The 20,429-nt window shown below is 38.2% G+C and overlaps 2 protein-coding genes across 2 annotated transcripts in view; both read left to right on the top strand.

Annotated features, from left to right (window-relative positions):
• HS6ST3 (heparan sulfate 6-O-sulfotransferase 3) overlaps positions 1 to 20,429 on the top strand; it is a 790,122-nt gene that overhangs the window by 190,116 nt on the left and 579,577 nt on the right.
• On the top strand, positions 1,096 to 3,374 carry LOC102476259 (glucosamine-6-phosphate isomerase 1). Its single transcript, XM_014592410.1, has one exon. It carries the CDS (start codon positions 1,122 to 1,124, stop codon positions 1,989 to 1,991), a length of 870 nt encoding a protein of 289 aa, XP_014447896.1. The 5' UTR covers positions 1,096 to 1,121; the 3' UTR covers positions 1,992 to 3,374.

Below are 20,429 nucleotides of genomic sequence, written 5' to 3'. Positions count from 1 at the left end.
AGCACTCCACATTAAAATAACAGTACAGTAGTTACAAAAATAAACAGGAATGTTTCCAGACTATAAAGTCAAGTGTGGTTCAAGGGATACTTTTATTGCTGGCATTTCTGTTTACTAGCCAAGGTATTGCTGCCTTACAGAGACAGCATTGATGCTGTCAGTGGTCAACCTTCTCAACTGTCGGCTTGAAAGGAGGTAATTCATGAGTGGTTTTTAAGGTGTGTGGGTAATGCTGTATTACTTCACATATTATATGTCAACTTATATAATAATATATGAGATACCAAGTACAAATGGTATAACTAGGTCATACTATTTCAAGTTTATATCATTCAGTTTTGAGAATATCATACATTTATATTCAGAAATTGTTATCATGATCACTAATGGAATTTCATAAAGACTATATTCTTGAATATTTGAACCAAATATATGATATATGTTCTTATATTATATTACATGGACTGAATTATGGTCCCACAAAATTTCTGTGTTCAAGCTCCAACCTCATAGGGGTATATCGCATTTAAGGAGGTGATGAAGTTTAAATGAAATTGTGAGGATGAGCTCTCTCCTGATCAATAGGACTGGGGTCCTTATTGAAGATGAAGAGACATCAGAGAGTTTTCTTCCTACTCCTTTACCCCCAACTTTCAGAGCTTAACTCAAGTATAACTACCTCCAAGTATCACTTCCTTCAGGAATTTTCCTTGAAACCCCTGGTTATAGCAGAGTCTCTCTGGTCTATGGAATCATATACTTATTTCTAGTACTTATCACAGTTATCAGTAATATTTTGGTAAATGTTTAACAACTGGCACTATGAAGAGGAAAAACAAGCTCCCTGATTTGTAGTGTGTGCTGATTTCAGTGGGGTAAAAACTCCCAGTGTGGTGATAGCAAACTGTCGATGTGATGGTGCTGAACATGGAATCGAGTAGTTCAGTAGCAAGTGTTATATGTAATTTCTACCACACATATGTAAATAAATGTACATAACCTTAGGGGTTTGACAGTACAATAGGAAATGTTCAGCTTAAAGTACTTATCACTTTTGTTTTTATATAATTTATTCGAAGTTTAAAGTCACTGCAGCCGCCACAGGAGGCATCTGAGACAAGATGAAGCTTATCATCCTTGACCACTATTCTCAGGCCAGCGAGTGGGCGGCCAGATACATCAGGAACCGTATCATCCAGTTTAACTCAGGGCCAGATAAGTACTTCACCCTGGGGCTGCCCACTGGGAGCACTCCTCTTGGCTGCTATAAGAATCTGATCGAGTACTACAAAAATGGGGACCTGTCCTTTAAATATGTGAAGACCTTCAACATGGATGAGTATGTGGGCCTTCCTCGAGACCACCCAGAGAGTTACTACTCTTTCATGTGGAACAACTTCTTCAAGCACATTGACATAGAACCAGAAAACACCCACATCCTGGATGGGAATGCAGTGAACCTACAGGCTGAGTGTGATGCCTTTGAAGAGAAGATCAAGGCTGTGGGTGGGATTGAGCTCTTCATTGGAGGTATCGGCCCCAATGGACACATTGCCTTCAACGAGCCAGGCTCCAGTCTGGTGTCCAGGACCTGCATAAAGACACTGGCCATAGACACCATCTTGGCCAATGCCAGGTTCTTTGATGGAGATCTGGCTAAGGTACCCACCATGGCCCTGACAGTGGGTGTGGGCACTGTCATGGATGCTAGAGAGGTGATGGTCCTCATCACAGGTGCTCACAAGGCATTCGCTCTGTACAAGGCCATTGAGGAGGGTGTGACCCACATGTGGACCATATCCGCCTTCCAGCAGCATCCCCGCACCGTGTTTGTGTGTGACGAGGATGCCACGTTGGAGCTGAAAGTAAAGACTGTCAAATATTTCAAAAGTTTAATGCTTGCTCATAACAAGTTGGTAGATCCCTTGTACAGTATCAAAGAGAAAGACATTGAGAAAAGCCAGTCTTCTAAGAAACTGTACAGTGATTAGCCTGTGCTGGGACCAAATATCAAGTACCTCATAGACAGGCAAGTCTTTCTGGAAATTGCCTCATTCCAATATGGATACTCCACATAAGTGGTGAACTTACTCTTCTTGGCTGTGAGGCTAGGGGCCTGGTCTAGAACTAGCTATAGGGAGAATGACTTGTGTGCAACCTAATCAGAAAACAATCTCTGAAAAAGGCACTCCCATTAGTTTGATGTCTGCCACACCCAGATGAAGAGTTTTTAGCTTTGTGTTTTACCCCTGCCACTGTTCCCATGTGTAGAACATTCCCGTCAGGAATTTCTATCCTTATGTGTACTGATTCTTAAGTGGGAAGGAGTTAAGGCTTGTATATATTGGACACAATCTCTTTGGAGAGTCTCGAGAACTCCTCTTGAGCAGATCTGTCCCCTATTTCAGAATCATTATTCCTGGTTAAGGAACAGACTTTTCAGCATCTAAACTAAATACAAGGAAGCAGTCCCTTTTATCAGTTAGTTACAGGTGCCATGGAAAGAAAACCATCCCTTACCCTCCTCCACCCATACACACACATCTTGGGTTTTTTTTGTTTTGTTTTGTTTTTGTTTTTTGTTTTTTGTTTTTCTGCTCTCAATGCCAGCCTTTCATGAACTGGGAGAAATCTTGGGGGAGGATTTGGGTGGATGGGACTAAAGAGATGGCTTTTGATGATACACTCAGAGCCTCCAGGGTCCAGCCATGTAAGACTTCTCCCCCAGGCTCCAGCACAAAGAGGGTAAGGTGCTGGAAAGTAAACACTGGAGCCCTGTGTCTTTGCCCAAGGACTCTCTGTGGCTCCTTTCTTTTACACACTCATTAGTAAGTCTGAATCTGGGAGAGGGGGCAAGAGACACTATTGTTGTGTTCAGCCAGGTGATATCTGGGCACAAGTTCAGTTGTTGAGTTCAGTTGTTGTAACACATGAGCACCATGCTGTCTCACTTCCTTGAGAGTCAATGGCAACCACAACAGACCAAATGAGTTAGTACTGTTCCCCTACTTGCAAGACCCTGCTCTCCTAACCCTTGTCGGGTCCACTGCTATGGTCTGGTGTTCTCAGAACACCTCAGTACAAGCCTGTGCCCATTGTCTTCCACCGCCTACTCCAAGATGGGCTGTTGCTCCACGTTCCCTCTACTCTCTTCAACCTTCAAGGAGTGGATGGGCCGCCTCCCTGTTTCTGTGCCTGTTCAAAGCTACTTCTGCCTCTATTTCTGGGAAAGATCTTCAGGCCTTTAAGTGCTATGTTTGGTACCAGTATTTCATCTGTAGCTTTTATATCTGATTGTGTTGTCATTCTGTTTTAAGCTAATGGATTAATGAACTTGTTTACAGTGTGATATTTTCTATTAAATCCAGTATTTTCCCCCAAAAATGAAGGTTTACATAGCTTAATTTTTAATGTTGACTATGCTTAATAACTGGCTTCTGCAAAATTCTTAAAAATTTAACAAGTGTCTGTGACAATGGGTAGGAGTTTGTTCCATTACACCGTTGACAATCACATAGCAATGTGTATAATCAGTTATTTAGTGTCTGTCTTCCCCACAGAAACATAGCACGTATGGGCAAGGACTGAATTGCCTTGCTATATCAGTTAGTTTGGGGTTGAGACAATAGCAGCCATCCAGGTCATACAAAAAAAAGAAGGGCTTTATACAAGGAACTAGAGGCTTACACCACCTTGGAAGGTCATGGAAGCAGGTGGTGGAAGCAGGTGACTTGTAGGAATTTACCTAAAAGCTGTCTCAGCGAATGTCCCAATCACAGTGGAAATTGCAACTGCTGATCTTAGGGATTCTCAAGAACTTGCCTCTTCTCATGAGTCTGCCTGCATCTGCTGCCAAAGCTGTCCAAATGTTACATAGATACTTCTCATTGGATGACTCTAACCTGGTACCATACAGGAAGGGCATTCTCAAGACTTTGTTTCATTGCCCTCCCTGCCATTCAGAGAATCCATGGAAATGGCAAAGATGATACCAAGAAAGAGATAACCAACCTCTCTTGGGCACTAAAATAGCACCAGCACTCAGAATACTGTCTTGTGCATAGGAGGTACTCAGTACATGGTGGTCTAATGATTGAAGCCAAGCCGTTGAAAGTCTATCACACAGCCATGATAAACAGTGATGGACTTTAAAGCAAAGGCTTTATTTGGACAGCTCACTAAATCATACTGACCTAGCATCTGTCACATTCAGATAAGCCTAACTTAAGAAATAGTTACTATTCCAAAATTAATGTGGAATTGAGTTGCTTGGAATTTAAAACATTTTTCTGCCTAATAACAATGATATAAGTGGTACTGAAGTCTCTAGACTGGTCCATAAAAAGCTATTTCACTCACAAGGTTGCTAAAATATAGTACTAATAATGTAATAACTCACCATCTTATAGAATATTCTATGAAAAAATGAATTTCAAGTTCCATTTTTGGTGTTAGATCCACACTTTTTACTTTTGTATCTCTGATAATGAGTACAGGAATTTTTCTTATTTAGACTTTAAGAAATGGGAACAGGAACATCTTGATGTAGTTTCAGTTTTAGTCATAACAGGGAAAGTTAAGTTATGAGTGCTCCAGTGGTAGTAGATGGAAAATTCTAGATTTGGAAAGAAGTTCCAGTAGCTATTACGTAAAAGTAAATACTATGTAAACTATATGTAAGAGACATTGCTAGCATTTTATATTAGGGTTTTCTATATTATGCTTATTTAATTAAGAACAGATTTTTTTTTTTTTGAGAGATTTTCATTGTAGGGCGCGTGCGCTCGCCAGACAGACAGAGAGAGACATAGAGACAGAAAGCGAGAAATCACCCCCCAGGGGGGATGGTCATGCCGCAATCCCTTCTCCTCCATTCTCCTCTCGGGATCTTGGGCACGCACGCACACACGCCCGGTGTGAGTTTTAAGCCACCGGGTCTGAGACACAAACCGCGGTCGACTATGTGGGAGTCCAGCGACATAGCCATTACGCTAACTGCTGGTTCCCAAGAACAGATTTTTTATAGCAAAGGAATATAAGCTATACTTAAAATTAAGTTGGTAGAATAAGCTATATAAAATTTTCATACAGTTTTATTGTTGTTGTTGTTGTTTTAAATTAGGTCTTACCAAGTGAGTGAACCATACCTTGGCGATATTAACTCTGGTAGTTCTTACAGAAATCACTTAGTGAATTACTGTTATAATGATCCAAAAGATACCCTAAGGTATACTAAGAGATTTTAAGCTTCTGGGACAGTGATCGTGCCTTATTCATTGTGTTATTCTTCAAGAGTTAGCACTATGTCTAACAAATAGGCATCCAGTGACTGTCAAGTGACCTAATGCAGCTTGTCAAAGAGCTAAATCTAGAAAAGGAAGTACAAATGAAATAATTCAAGGTCTTGGCCTTCTGTGTAGAATGGCCTTACTGAGTACCTTGTGACTGAGTGAAGCCATATACTATAATTCTGGCCAATGAATTGTTGATAGAAATGATGCTCCTAGTCTGGAGCATGTTAGAGATAGTGATTATTTTATCTGCCTGGGTTCCCTGTGATGGCTAGTTAGCATAAATGAGAAATCATTAGAGTGACCCTATACTATTTTTGCTCCAATCAGAGTACTTTGGAGACTAAGAGACTGAGCAATAAGCATAAACCAGAACTGTCCTGAGGAAACAGCCTTATGGTCACCCACAACTAAACCTTTGTTACTTTAAGCTGCTGAGGTTTGGGGTTGTTCATTGCTGCAGTATCACCTCCTCTTGAGATTGAAATTGAGTTGATGGAAAAGTCATGATGCATTTTTCTTTTTTTTGGGGGGAGAGGTTTTTTTGCTATAGGGCGCGTGCGTTCGCCAGACAGACAAGAGAGACAGAGAGACAGAAAGCGAGAAATCACCCCCCAGGGGGGATGGCCACGCCGCAATCCCTTCTCCTCCATTCTCCTCTCGGGATCTTGGGCATGCACGCACACGCGCCCGGCGTGAGTTTTAAGCCACCAGGTCCGGGACACGAACCGCGGTCAACTACATGGGAGTCCAGCGACATAGCCATTACGCTAACTGCTGGTTCCCAGTCATGATGCATTTTTACATAGAAAAAAATATGTCATGACTTTTCTGATGAACCAGTACATAGTGTCAAATGCCAGAACTGAGGATGACATACTCTTCTTTTAATTCCTTTCAATGAGTGTGTATGTATTAGCTGGGTTGCAAATGACAGAAATCCAACTCAAATTAGTTAAGGTAAAAGCAAGGGAATTCAGCAGATCTTGGAAGGCAAACAAAGAGTTAAAAAATGGAGCAATGAGAGGGCGCAGATGGAAATGAACCTCAGGAACAATCAGAGCATGGGAATGAATGCTGCCAGACCCTTCTCTTCTACCTTCTGTCTCTATTTCTTTCTGTGTGGTGGCTTTGTTCTTTCTAACTAAGGCCAAGTTTCCTGTATAGGGTGACAAAACATGGTCACCAACAGCTATTGAACTGTAATTTAGGCTGTTTCCATACTCAAAGCAGCAAAGACTTACATGTATTTTCTGACTCTGATTTAAAAACTCCCAGGAAAATATTTCTGTTTGACTCAGATTTGGAAAGATGTAAATCTCTTATTCAGTCAGCTGTGGCAAGGGGGTTGTCACATGGTACCAAGGAATCTTGCTTGGCAACTGCAATGGAATATGGAGAATAGCAATGTCAAGAAAAAGAGTGGGTGCTAGAAACACAGACACAGGTATTTACTTCACTTGTGTCCATGAACATGTGCTGTCACCACTAATAAAGTACTTGGTGGAATCTTTTCTGGAATTGCTAGAATTTGAAGTTTCTAAAAAATTTATTTCTTCCATGAGTGACAGAGAGAAAGATACAGAAAGACAGCACCCCTTCAGGGACTTGACACCAGGATCTGTCCCCAACTTCAGCCATCTTCCAGATCATGCTCACGTGCATGCCTGATATACTCAGGGAGGGCTATGGACATGAACCACAACCTACCCCTATTGTTCAACCTTGCAGAGCATTACATTTTACTGTTGCACCACTGTCTAGCCCCCTGGAATTTGGAAAAATTTAATACTTCTTTTTTCTATAATTTTTTTTTTGTGATTCCTTTTAGATGAAAGTCTCACATTTGGAAGTAGATAGCTTGAAAAATGAGTTGTGGGGCCAAGGGACTGAGAAAAGCTAACTGACCCATCTGGGCATCGAACCAGAAAATCTACTCTTGGTAAAATTATATTCTAATCAACCACGCTGAGTTGTAGGAATATGAATGACATAATGATAATGAAAGTGACCTTTTTAAGCTGACAATAAACTTCTACTATCTTCAATTAGCTAACTTGCTTTTTGGGGAAAAAAATAAGACCAAAAAACAATGAGTCTAATGACATTGTCTTAAACCTGCCTTCAAAGGTTGATTGTAGGGTCTATGATTCTGTTGCAAGCCCTAGAACTGGATTTATCCCTGAATGTTCCTTTTTTTTTTTTTTGCCTTACCTAAGCACAGTGTCTCATGTATTATCTGTGTAAATTTGGGGTGGGGAGGGGTGTCATAGAGATCTACTCCCAACTAGGTTGCCAGCCAAACTCTCTTATGGCTTTGAAGGCACCTATGATTAAGGGCTGTGTCATAATGAAAATAATTGCTTTAATTAGCCATTAAACAGGCTTCAGGGTCAATATGACAATGGGTTTCTTTCTATGTTTGATTTAGTATAAGCAGTTAATGATTTTGTTTTTATTATCTTTACCCCCTGCTTCAGAATTATTTACTTAGCACATGGAAGGCAACAGATATTTGTTATTATAAAATCAATTTCATGCCTGACTAGACCATCTCTTCCACCTTTGTCATTACTCTTTGAGCTTTGGGTGTTATCTTGGACTCATTTATGTTTATACAACTAGATGGCAATGGGCCCTACAAATGATTATTTGGAAACTTTGAATCATACAGCAATAGGAAGTGTGTTTTAATTTTCATCTTCAGGAAATATCTATGTATTCATTTTCCTCCATGTTTATTGGAAATTTCTGATCAATAGAATGTTTTTAAAGTCAAGGATCACATCAGATACTCTCAAATTACCTATGTGATGCTAAGAATGAACTATGTGTCCAAAGTAAAAATTTAGTTTCCAAAAGAAGTACAATATACACCCGTAAGTCATCAAAAGCATTTTTATTTGAAATCGTGGCTTACTTGGGTTGTGTTCCTTTGTTTTCCCCCAGCTTTTTTGTAGGGCTCAAGGTGACAATCATGACTTTTCTGAAATGTCAGTGGCTGTGAAGTTAAGTGATCTAAATGCCAGTAGCATCCTTTCTCTTCTTTATCTTTATAATTTTCTTTCTCTCTCTCTCTCTCTGTGTGTGTGTGTGTGTGTGTGTGTATGTGTATGTGTGTGTGAGAGAGAGAGAGAGAGGGAGAGAGAACGAGAGATGGTGGTTCTCAATTAATTTCCAAAACTTGCTTAAAACTACGTTTGCACAGCCTGGTGTAGGTTTGTGGCATGGGTCAGAAATGAATTGGCCTGGTTCTGTTGTGACCTGGCCAACTGTGCCTGTCATACCCTGGTAGCCTCTAACTATTCTCAGTTGCTGGTGTAGGAGTTTTTTTGTCCCTGCTATTTAACTAGAAGTCAGAAACAAATCTGCTACCCCAGTTACCTAAGTAGTCTGGTGTTTCCCCTTTGAGGCAGGACTCCTAACTTGTTCCTCCCTCCAATTCTACTTCCTGCTTCATAGAACTGGACTCAGGACACTACCCTGATTAATACCTTGCTTCTATCTGACTAGTTATCTGCCTCTACTCTGACCTCATTTGCCATATTTTTCCTGCTTATTGTCTTTGACCTTCAACACCCTGCAAACATTTTTTTTCTTTTGGAGAGATTTTCACTGTAGGACGCGTGCGCTCTCCAGACAGACAGAGAGAGACATAGAGACAGAAAGCAAGAAATCACCCCCCAGGGGGGATGGTCACGCCGCAATCCCTTCTCCTCCATTCTCCTCTCGGGATCTTGGGCACGCACGCACACGCGCCCTGCGTGAGTTTTAAGCCACCGGGTCCGGGACACGAACCGCGGTCGACTACGTGGGAGTCCAGCGACATAGCCATTACGCTAACTATTGGTTCCCCACCCTGCAAACATTTTTTAAGCAAGTACCCAAACCTGATTGGCAGTTTTCGCTCAGCTTCTTATTGATGTGTGATGTTCAACAAGTTGGAAACATTCTGAACCTCAGTTTCTTCATTTGGAAAATGTGACTAATAAAAATATGCACCTTACCTACATCACAGTTGTGCACATTTAATACAATAAAGCATATAAAAGTATATTGCATGCATTGCTATATAGAGGTTTGTTATTTCATTTCATTGGAGGCGTAACATCTCAATTTCTGCTAAAAAGTAATCTCTGTAACCTTTATTAGTTTATCTCTCCTAGAAAAATCTATGTTGATGTTACAGTTTAATGTTTGGCATAAGTTATGTAGGAGGTTTATGCTTTTACATATGTCAGAATCATCTAGGGTGATTTATAAGGTAGACTCTTGGGTTCCTCACCCAGAGATTCTGGGTTTAGGTCTAGCATGGCATGGGGCTCAAACAGCTGAACCTTTTTCTTTCTGGTTTTTTTTTTTATTTTATTTTTTGAGAGAGATTTTTACTATAGGGCATATGTTTTCATTGGTGAAACAGAGAGAGAACAAGAAATAGAAAGTGAGAAATCACCCCTCTGGGAATGGCCACACCACAATCCCTTCTCTTCCATTCTCCTCTTGGGATCTGGGGCATGCACACACATGCACCTGGTGTGAGTTTTAAGCTTCTGAGTCCAGGACTCGAACCGCAGTTGACTACGTAGGAGTCTAGTGTCATAACCATTATGCCATGTGCTAGTCCTAAGAACCTGCACTTTTAACAAGCACTATGTATTAGTTTGCCAGGGTTGTTGTAGCAAGATACCACAAACTGGGTGGCCTCCATTACAGAAATTTATGGTCTCACAGTTCTATAGGCTAGAATTCCCTCCCCACTTTTGTTGTATGTATGAACACTGCCAAGAAAGTGGGTTTATTTACCTACCCACTTCTCTATCTCTGGATCCCATTTACCTTCACAACTAGAAAGAATAGAATGTACACTTACAGCTCTAGTCCCATTTCCACCTGGGACAGATAGCACTACTCTTGCCAAAATCCCCGTTTTGATAAATTCAGAAGTAATGTTTCCTTTCTGAAATGCCCTTCCTGTTTGCAAGCTTTTCAAAAAGTTCATGAAAAATGCATACTCTAAAAAACCATGAATAGATTCCAAATATTTTTGTGCCAAAATAAATGTGTACTTTATTTCCATTTTCCCATTAACTTTTTGAAGTCTCCATAGATCTCTCTATTCATCCAAATATTCTCTCTCCATATTTCAAACTCTACCCAAGTTCAGTCTACTCGGTGGAGCATTCCTTGAATAACACAGTCGATAAGGATGTCACTTTTACCTGAAGTCTTGATTGAGTTTTATCCTCTGTCTTTGTCTTATATAATTTGCTATATATATGTTGGTTTCAACCAGAGATCACATGTTATCCTATTTGATATTTCTTATCAGTTCTATTGTAATATGAAGCCCTTTCTAGATGCCTAGCAAATACTACTATCTTCTTTAATAGCTGTTTGAACACACAAAGATTAGATCTAGTATGCTACTTAGTAAAAAAATATATATATTTATTTAATTTTATTTCTTCTTCTTATTATTATATTTTAGGTTGCTATAGGGTATATGCACTCATGAAAGAGAGAAACAGAGAGAGACAGGGAGGGAAAGTGAGAAAGCACACTGGGTCCAGGACTCAAACCACCGTCAGCCACATCAGAGTCAAGAGCCCTAACTGCCACCTGCTGGCCCCAGTAAATGTTTTTTAAGAGAGATTTGTGCTATAGGCTGCATGCAGTCACTGGAAAGAGACAGAGAGAGAGAGAGAGAGAGAGAGAGACAGAGAGTCAGAAAGTGAGCAATCACTCCCTGGAGAATGGCCATGCTGCAATCCCTTCCCCTTCATTCTTGGGGTTTTGTGCATGCATGCACACACTCTCGCATGAGTCTTAAACCATCGAACCCAGGACTGGAACCATGGTCGACTACTTGGGAGTTCAGCAACATAACCATTATGCCATGTGCTGGTCCCCCCACTGAAATTTTTTTTTTTAAAAATGAGGTCTTCAGAAAAGTGATAGACTTTCCAGATGCCCTGTGAAGGCATATTGTACTTTTTAAATGGAATATATACACTCATTAAAATTATAACTGTAATGATTTTATATATAAACATGAAGATGTCACAAATTCTATTTTAATTTTAAATGAAGAAAACAACATAAAATATTTCTGTGACAATTATAGCTATGGAAAAACATGAATAAAGATTAGAAGAGAACACAATAGTTATATTTGGGTGATATCAGATTATTGGGTGAATTATTTTCTTTTATACTATAATATTGCTTTCAAGATCATTGGAAAATGTAACAGTGATAGACATTTTGTACTGTTATCAGCTATGGGAAAAATACTGTTTCTGGGAATAGAAATTACAGAGAGATTTCAAGAGCCTCAGTGCATGAACTAATTCTGGTACCCTTGTGCATTTGTTAGTTTAAACAATGGTGAATACTCAGTTAATGTAAAAGATATTTTGAAGACATGCAAACATGTCTTAGGAGCCCTATCTCAGGACCCTGCCATTTGTGTACATTGTAATCTTCATATTTAAATTTTCCCCCAAAGTAGAACCGCCTGTAGGATATCTGAAATTCAAGACCTATGGCGATCAATACCCTAAACTTCTTTCACTCAAAATCCATGTCCAAGCTTTTTAAAAGGCTCTCTTGTATTTTGTTTGTGTGGCAAGAAATAGCGTCTGGTCTTTGAATCATCATGTCCTTTTTCCACATAACAATATCCTGTGGTTTTTTTCATCAAGGAAGAAAAGGCAGCACACCGGAGTAAGATTTTGCTATGATTATCTCATCATCTCTTTTCATTTGCAATGCCACTGGCAAAACTCTTTTTTTAAAGAAGGGTTCAGCAAAATGATTGGCACTTGGTAAGTGGTTGATATTGAATAAGAAAAGCCAAGAGCTAATTTAAAGTCTTTATATAATGTTCTTTGTTTAAAAAAAATGAAGAGAAAAGATCCAAAATTAGAATATGAAGAACTAGAGCAGTCTTGCACCATACTGTTTTAATTGGCTGGTGCTCCTGAGAAGAATCAATAATTTCTTTTGAAGTTTCACATCAACTGCTTAATTTTGATCAAGTCTTGTAATTAATCAGCTGTGAATAAATGAATCAGCTGTAATTTTAAGCACAGTTATTCTTTTTCTTGAAATAGCTACAGTGTTATAAGCAATAGGTTATCTAACCTATTCAAAGCCTTATAAATGGTTTGAGTAGTATTTTGGAGGAACTACAACTTATCAATTTACTCACGAGTTTCAGCAATCACATTTTCAATACCTTTTCAGAACACATTTATTGAAATGTTAATGTAATTTTGTGTTCTTCAGGTATTATACCTATTTCATTTTAACAACCGAGTGATAATACAGTGCCTGTTATGTTTCTAACACTGTGCCAGGCTCCACTGAGGCACAACTCATGAAAAGCAGCAGAAGTTACGGATCTCATCTTCAAAGGCATTAAACAATAAATAGAGGAAACAGATAATACATGTAACCATTAGAGAATAATTGACTTTCAATGTGTCATGTTAACTGTATAGTAATTTTTCAGGAAAACTTGAGTCGTCTTTGAGCTCCTGCCTGAGAGGATATAAGATGTGTGAGATGGCTGAGACTGCTACTGCCCCCGTCAATATCAATGATCTCCTTCTCTGTTAGGGGTAGAACTTAACCACTCAGCTGAAGGGTCCTCTTCTCAGGCACCTTGGCCATGAGATCAAGTTCTGCTCAATTGGATATGAACAGAAATGTGTGTATAGGTTTAGGTCAAGCCATTAAGGAAAGAAGAGTGTTCATCTCTTCCTTAGTCTTTTTGTCCAAGTAGTACAGAGAGAAAAGAGCTGGGAGCTGGAGAAGCTATCTTGAACCATGATACTAAAATTGTGTGAATACGGCAGATGATAAGATAAAAGAGCCCGAGTGCCTGTCAAACTCATCAGAGGGGCCATGCCAGCCAAAAATTTTATATGCAACAGAAATAAACTCATGTCTTGTTTAAGCCACTGTTATTTTTGGGTCTCCCTGGATGGATGTGAACATGGTGAAACTGAGTCATCAGTTCTCTAACTCACAATGTCTCCACTAATATCAAAAAGTGAATAAAATTATAGATATTATTTATTTAATATCATTGTGGTCAGGAAACACATTTTATATTATTTGAATGCTTTTAAATTTATTCATAATTTGTTTATTAGGTTTAGTTGGTTAAGTGTTGTTCAAATCTTTCAGTTTCCTTGTTTCTCCTTTAGTTCTGTTCTTATCAAAAGTGGAATACTGAAGTCTCTAATGGTTATTTCCCATTACTGTCAGCTTTTGCTTCGTGTTTTATGGTGCTCTGTTATTAAGTTCATATATGTTTACAATTGTTACTTTTTTTGGGTGAATTGGCTCTTTTATAATTATGAATTCTCCTGCTTTGTCTTTTCTTTTTTTTTTTTTTCAAATCAGGGATTAGTATAGTCCCCCTAACTTTCTTTTGATGTATATCCTAATATATTAGTAATTTTAAATATAAATGGTCAAATTACTCCAATTAAAGACAGAAATTGCTTTTAGTTTTCAATTTACTATATGTCTTGTCAAGTTCTTCTGGTCCTCCGTTACTGACTTCTTTTGTGTTAAACAAATATTTTATAGTGTAACATTTCAATTCCCTTGCCATTTATTTTACTGTTTATTTTTGAGTTATTTATTGTTCTGGGAAATAAAATTTACATCATAATATATAACAATCTAGTTTGGATTAATAGCAACTTAATTTCAATACTGTACAAAATTTTATTTTTCCCTTTAGGTATAGCTCCTGTTCCTTACCTTCTCTTTGTGCTACTCTTATCATAATATGCATTGTGTGTGCAAAATACAGGTTTATAATTATGCGATTGTCTTTTAAATCAGCAAGAGTGTCCAACACTATAGTCAGGTGGTTAATGGAGTCAGATCCCACATAGCCAACTGTGGTTCAAATCCTGAACCTGGAGGCTTGAAAAACATGCCAGGCATGTGTGCATGCATTCCCAGTATCCCAACAAGATGGAGAAAAGAGAAAAGATTTTGGTGTGGCAACATCCCATTAGGGCTACTTTCTTTCTCTCTCCCCCTTTCTCTTTGTCTCCTTATATGCATTGCATGTGCCCTCTAGCAAATAAAAGAAATCAATGACAGAAGGAAGAGTAACCAATAAAAATATATTTATGTGTCTTCTATATTTACTTATATAGTTTTAGAAAATATAATTGTTTAATACTTACATATTGTTTAATGTGGCTTTTCATTGTTCTAACCACCTTACAAAATTGATGTTTTTAATTCCTATAACCCAGTGAGGAAAGTACCATTATTAATCTCATTTTACATTGAGAAAGCAAAGTCAGAGAGAGGTTAAGAACTTTGCCAAAGTTCAGGTAGATAGTGAATGGCAGAAACAGAATTCAAATTCAGGGAATCAAGCCTCAGAATATGGACCTTTAATCATTTTGGTATCCTGCTTTTCCAAATGGTTACATTAATGTTTATATTGAATTTATTGGCTCGAATATATATTGAGCATATAGTATATGTTAGGTACTTTGGATATTGTAGTGAACTAGAAGATATACATAGTTTTTAGCACAATGGAACTAAAGTTGAGGCATAGAAGAATATGAGCATTAGGAGAGTTTCCTTTTTCACCATAGTCGTGGTGGGAATGTATATTAGTACAGCCACTATGGAGAACAGTGTGGAGGTTCCTCAGAGATCTACAAATAATTTTTTTTTTAAATTCTACTCCTGGGTATCTACACAAAGGATAGGAAAACAGTCAAAAACACTTGAACATCCATGTTTATTGTGGCATTGTTCCCAATTGCTAAGACATGGAAACAACCCAGATGTCCATGAGCAGATTGAAAAAGTGTGGAACATATGCACTACAGAATAATACTCAGCTATAAAAAACAGTGAGACCCTGGCATTTAACAGAAAGTGGACAAATATAGAAGATATACTGCTAGACGAAGCAAGCAGACTATGAAAGAGGCATTGTATGTCCCCACTCAGTGTTTACACTTTATGTCAGACACTGAAAGATTGGAAGGTATAAAAGCATGGAGAATACAAATGATACTGGAGACAGTGGAGGAGGGTGGGAAATGGAGGAGAGTGAGAGGGAGAGAATCTAGGTAAAGAAGAAACAAACAAAACATTTAAAGGACCCAAAATGGAAATAAATATGTTGATTATAATGTGTTTGGTAGTTTCTTTGACCAGACTGTGTAGTATATTCATGTTGGGAAAATTTATTTGGTATGCTGTACTGATACACAGTGATTGAATATAAAAATAAGTGAATAAATAAAGAATATAAACATTACACTAATAATTGTACAAATGATAAGTAAATATGAATGATAAATTTAGGGTATTATCAGAGCACTTGTTGAGAAAAATCTAAGCTTTCTAGACAGGTTAGAAAGGGTGTATTTCTGAAGGTAAATTGCCAAATTGAAAGGAAAAGTTGAGTAATATTTTTCTAGATCCCAGTCATGGCCATTCTTGATAATTAATTCTGCTGCTTCTGTTAGCTGCCAGTCCATTTTCTTCTCTACTTTATTTCTCTTTATTTTTGTTTGCTATCTTTATTTCATAACTTCTCTTTTGTCTTTTTAATGTCACATGAAAGGGTAGTCTAGGTTGGCATTAAATCAGTATGTATCTTCATTTCATTCATTTTCCTCTCTTTGAGTGAGAACGTGTGTGGGCACGAGAGAGGGAGAGAAGGAGAGAGAAAGAGAGAGAGAAAGAGAGAGAGGGAGAGAGAGAGAAACCCTTGATAGGGTCTTATTGTGCTGCAGTCACCTTTCCTCAGCCCTCCAGCTCCTCAGGAACTTGGGGATCTGAAACCATGGTTGCCATATATATGGCTTCCAGTATTTTAGGTCATGTGCATTACTGCTGTGCCACAGTCCCAGGGCTGGTATGTATCTTCAATTATATGATGGCAGTAATGTGGCCATTCCATTTGGAAATTCTTTGTCTTTAGTTTGTTGTTCAGCGGTTTCTTTTCAGTGTCACCTCATAAAAGTCATATTTTTGGGCTACTTGATTTTTTTTTAAGATTATTCATGTTTTACTTTCATAAGGGAGCTAATTCATTTTGAAAAATGGTCAACTTTGATAAAGATGGCAAGGAATTACAACTCCCTGACTTGTTATGAATTTTCATTCTTGTGGCTTCGACTGTATGTGGGCATCGGTTTGGGGCTTGTCAGTTCTTCAGCTTGGTGCCCTCAGTCAGTATGTTGGTAACACATTACTCTGGCAGGTCTTTGTTGTCTGTCAACACAAGGCTTGTTTTGTGTTCAGTATTAGCTCCTTGATGGCTCTACAAAAGTGATATGCCACTGGAAAAAAAAGTTGACACGTCTCTTACCTAGTGGTTAATGACTATGATGAAACATTTTTTCAAGAGACAAACCATTTCCTTTTAGCCGTGTGCTGTAGTTGTTGGTGATGTATTTGACCAAAAATTGCCAATGAAACCTTTTTTTTTTTTCTGACCATTAAAAAAAAAAAAACTACCATTTTTCCATTCTGCTTTTATTATTTCTATCAGTGAAGTGATATGTGATTGTGATCTAACTGGCATTGCATTGTAAACTGATTGAAGGATTGCCTTCAACCTGAGGCACTCAGTGTAAAGAAAGGGGAGATGACAAATTCAGGATGTGTTCCACTCAGCAACAAATGAAATAGAAAAGTAGTTTTTCACGAAATCGTTTGAACAATCAGAGTTCAAGCTCTCTGAAGAGAGTATATATTTTGTAATCAATATAAAGTGAATGATGGTTTTGTCTGTTTTATACCACATAACACAAAATCTGCCAGAGGTACTTTCAGCTAGACAGAAACCTGGGTTTAGCATATCTATGTTAAAAGAGTTTTGTGGTCTATGCAAAATTTGTGCTGGTATACCTCAGTATGATGGCTGTACTCTGGAACACAAGCTAATGTTCCAGTAAAATAAAATGTATATGTGACAAGCCATACATATAAAATATCCTATGTTTACACAATGAATAGAACTTTCATATAAGATTCTAATCAAAGTAATAAGGACAAGTTCTCAGCATTGCAGGTACTGATTTTTGATATGCTTCTTATTTTTTCTTTCTTTTTAAAATTTGCTGTAGGACGTGTGTTCTCAGCAGAGAGGGACGGAAAAAAAGAAAGAGAAAAGGAAAATGAAAAAGGATCCCCCAGGGGTCATGGTCACACTGAATGAAGTCTCTTGCCCTCCTTTTTCCTGTTGGGATTTTGGGCACACACAATCCCATGTGGGATCCAGTTGTCTTCCACAATGTCACCAGCTGACTTCATATATGCTGCTTTTAAGGTCACCTCTCCTTAGTAAACTCCAGTGGAACAACAGCAATTTATATCTTTAGGGGTGGTTAATGATTTTCTAGCGCTTTGTGATGAAAACCAACCCATATCCCATAAATCTGAGTATTGCAATGCTGAAGAATACAAATAATTGTGGATACTTTTTTTTTTTCATTTCAACAAAAGAACATAGATAAAATTGACATAAGAATGATTTAGAGAGCTGCAAGGAAAAAGACCATTCTGTAGTACTATAATAGAATTCTGAGGGCCATTATGGAATTTTGGTCCTAATGACTTTAAAAATAGCATAGTTTCTCCATTCTGAGGTTAATTGTCTGCATGCAAAAGTATTTATAGATATCTTTAAATTACTGGAAATATTTTTACACTGGGATCTGAATTCTAGTTCTAGTCTGGTAGTGGTCAGTTTTATAGTCATAGGCATATTGGAAAGTGAGTGAGTTATATTGAATTGAATACTCTTAAGATTGTTTAAAGTTGTGAGTTCTTTTGTCTTAAAAATCACACCAGGAATGTGTGCATATGCCTTAATCTTGAAAGGAGAGTTGAGGAGAAGGGATTGTGGCATGACCATCTGTTTCTCTCTCTCTCTGGAAAACACATATACCGCCCCCCCCCAAAAAAAAATCCTCTTTCTCAAAAAAGAAAAGAAAAGATCAAGGAATCATGAAGCAAGTGCAGATCCATAGGTGTTGAATGTGGAGCCACGGGTGGGAGAAGTGCTTGGCAAACTCAGTTAACCAAGGAATACATGAGGGGTTTGGAACTGAACCAACTTACCCAAGGTTGTTCTGTTCCTGAGTAATGGAATGCCAGGAATTAAACCTACATCTTGCAAGTACAAAATCTCAATAAAATATTTAGTGTCTTTTATTTTTAAATCAAATATTTAGTTTCTTCTGTACCCATTGTTAGGACTATGGTGTTTCCTATGTTAAATGGTATGTAAATTATTATGTCTTATTTTTATGAAAAAAAATGAGATTCAAAATTTACTTCCTTTTTTTTTAAAAAAAAAATATATATATATATATATTTGGGACCAGCAGTTGGGTAATGGCTATGTCACTAGACTCCCATGTAGTTGACTGCGGTTTGAATCCTAGACCTGGTAGCTTAAACTCACACCACAGGATGCGTGTGTGCCCAAGATCTGGAGAGGAGAGTGGAGGAGAAGGGATTGTGGTATGGCCATCCCCTCTGGGGGGTGATTTCTCACTTTCTATTTCTTTGTCTCTGTCTTTCTGGCAAGCACACGCACCCTATGGCAAAAACCTCTAAAAAGTTATATTAAATCATTGTACATCTTTACATTGTACAATATCATTTTTTCCCAGCATGAATGCAGTGCATATTAGTCAAGTCAAAGACACTACCATGTACATTATCATCAACAGATAACTTTTCAGTTTTTTCTATTGTTTTTTGCGTTTTTTCCTGATCCCTCACTCCCACCCTGTTACCCCTCCTTTCCACCCTGTTATCCCTCCTTCCTGTCCCCTCTCCTGCCCCTCCTGTTACCCACCCCCTTATTCATGAAGCAACTTGATGAAATAATATCCTGATTAAGACATGTATCATGAAAGCCTGAGGCTGCATATTTGCTCCTTCAGGTTGCTTTTCTTGCAAGCAGAGTTTTAGAATGCAGCGTTTACTCAAAGGGTTGTTGTGAGCATGAATGTTTAAACTTTGTTATTGTTTAATTACAGATAAAGAATACAAACCTGACTACCTGAGGACATCATTGTTGGCTGAAAAATCCCACTCACTCCACAGTTGTCCCCAGTCACAAAAGTCCCTACTGAATAGCCTGCCTCAGCATACCTTGAATCTGTCTCCCCCATTGTGCTCCAAGCATCTGTACTTGAACTGTGGTCAGTCATGTGGGATCTGACTCCTTTCACCTCAAGGCAAAGGGCTGACCCTTGTTTAGTAACTCTCTATAGGACTACTAAAGAAGCCTTTTTCCAATATACATGACACAGGAAAAACTGTTGTTTTTATGACTAGAAAACATTATTTTCATTCTAACAAATTTCTCTTTTGAAAGGGTTTGTCATAGAATATTTGAGGATAAAATATGCATGTAATTAGTAACAGGGAAGCCTGTGAATCCACCCTTTCAGTCGGGAGGTAGAACAGTACCATTGTCTCTGTCCTATTTGCCTTCCTTACTCATCCCAGTCTCTTTCCTAACCCCAGAGAAAATCAATGTCCTAAACTGCCTTTTAATTTACAGTTTTATTGCATAAATCTGAATCACTAGGCAACATATCATTTAACTTCAATTACTTTGTAACCTCAAAATGGGTATGTATAATTTTCTGTGATTTACTTTTTTCAAAGAAAATTATGTTGCTAGGAAGTTTCTGTGACCTGCTCTGTATAGAACAGTTGGTTTTTAAACTTTAGTGCACACACAAATCACCTTGGGAGCTTGTTAAAACATATATTCTGGCTCAGTCTGTCCCTAGTAGGACCTGAGGCTCTGCATTTCTAACTGGCTGCCAGGTCTTGCTCTGATTGCTGGTTTGTGAGTCATGCTTTCCCTAGCAAGGTTATAGACAGTACAAACTGTTCCCTATTAATGGATGGTGACTTGCTCTAAAATAAAGTTTGTTAGTTAAATGTGGGCATACCGTCCTGAAAAACATACATTTTCATTCCATGTATTTCTTCCCTCAAACCTAAATGGAAAAATGATTATAAATAGAATTTGGGGTCTGGCTCTTTTTGTCCTAAGAGCAGTGATGAGTGCAGTCCTAGTTACCTAAGAGCTAC

This window comes from Tupaia chinensis, unplaced genomic scaffold (assembly GCF_000334495.1).
Source record: "Tupaia chinensis unplaced genomic scaffold, TupChi_1.0 Scaffold000057_1, whole genome shotgun sequence".
Lineage (NCBI taxonomy): Eukaryota > Metazoa > Chordata > Mammalia > Scandentia > Tupaiidae > Tupaia > Tupaia belangeri.
The sequence above is the reverse complement of the archived record's forward strand: the minus strand, read 5'-3'. Positions and strand labels throughout refer to the sequence as shown.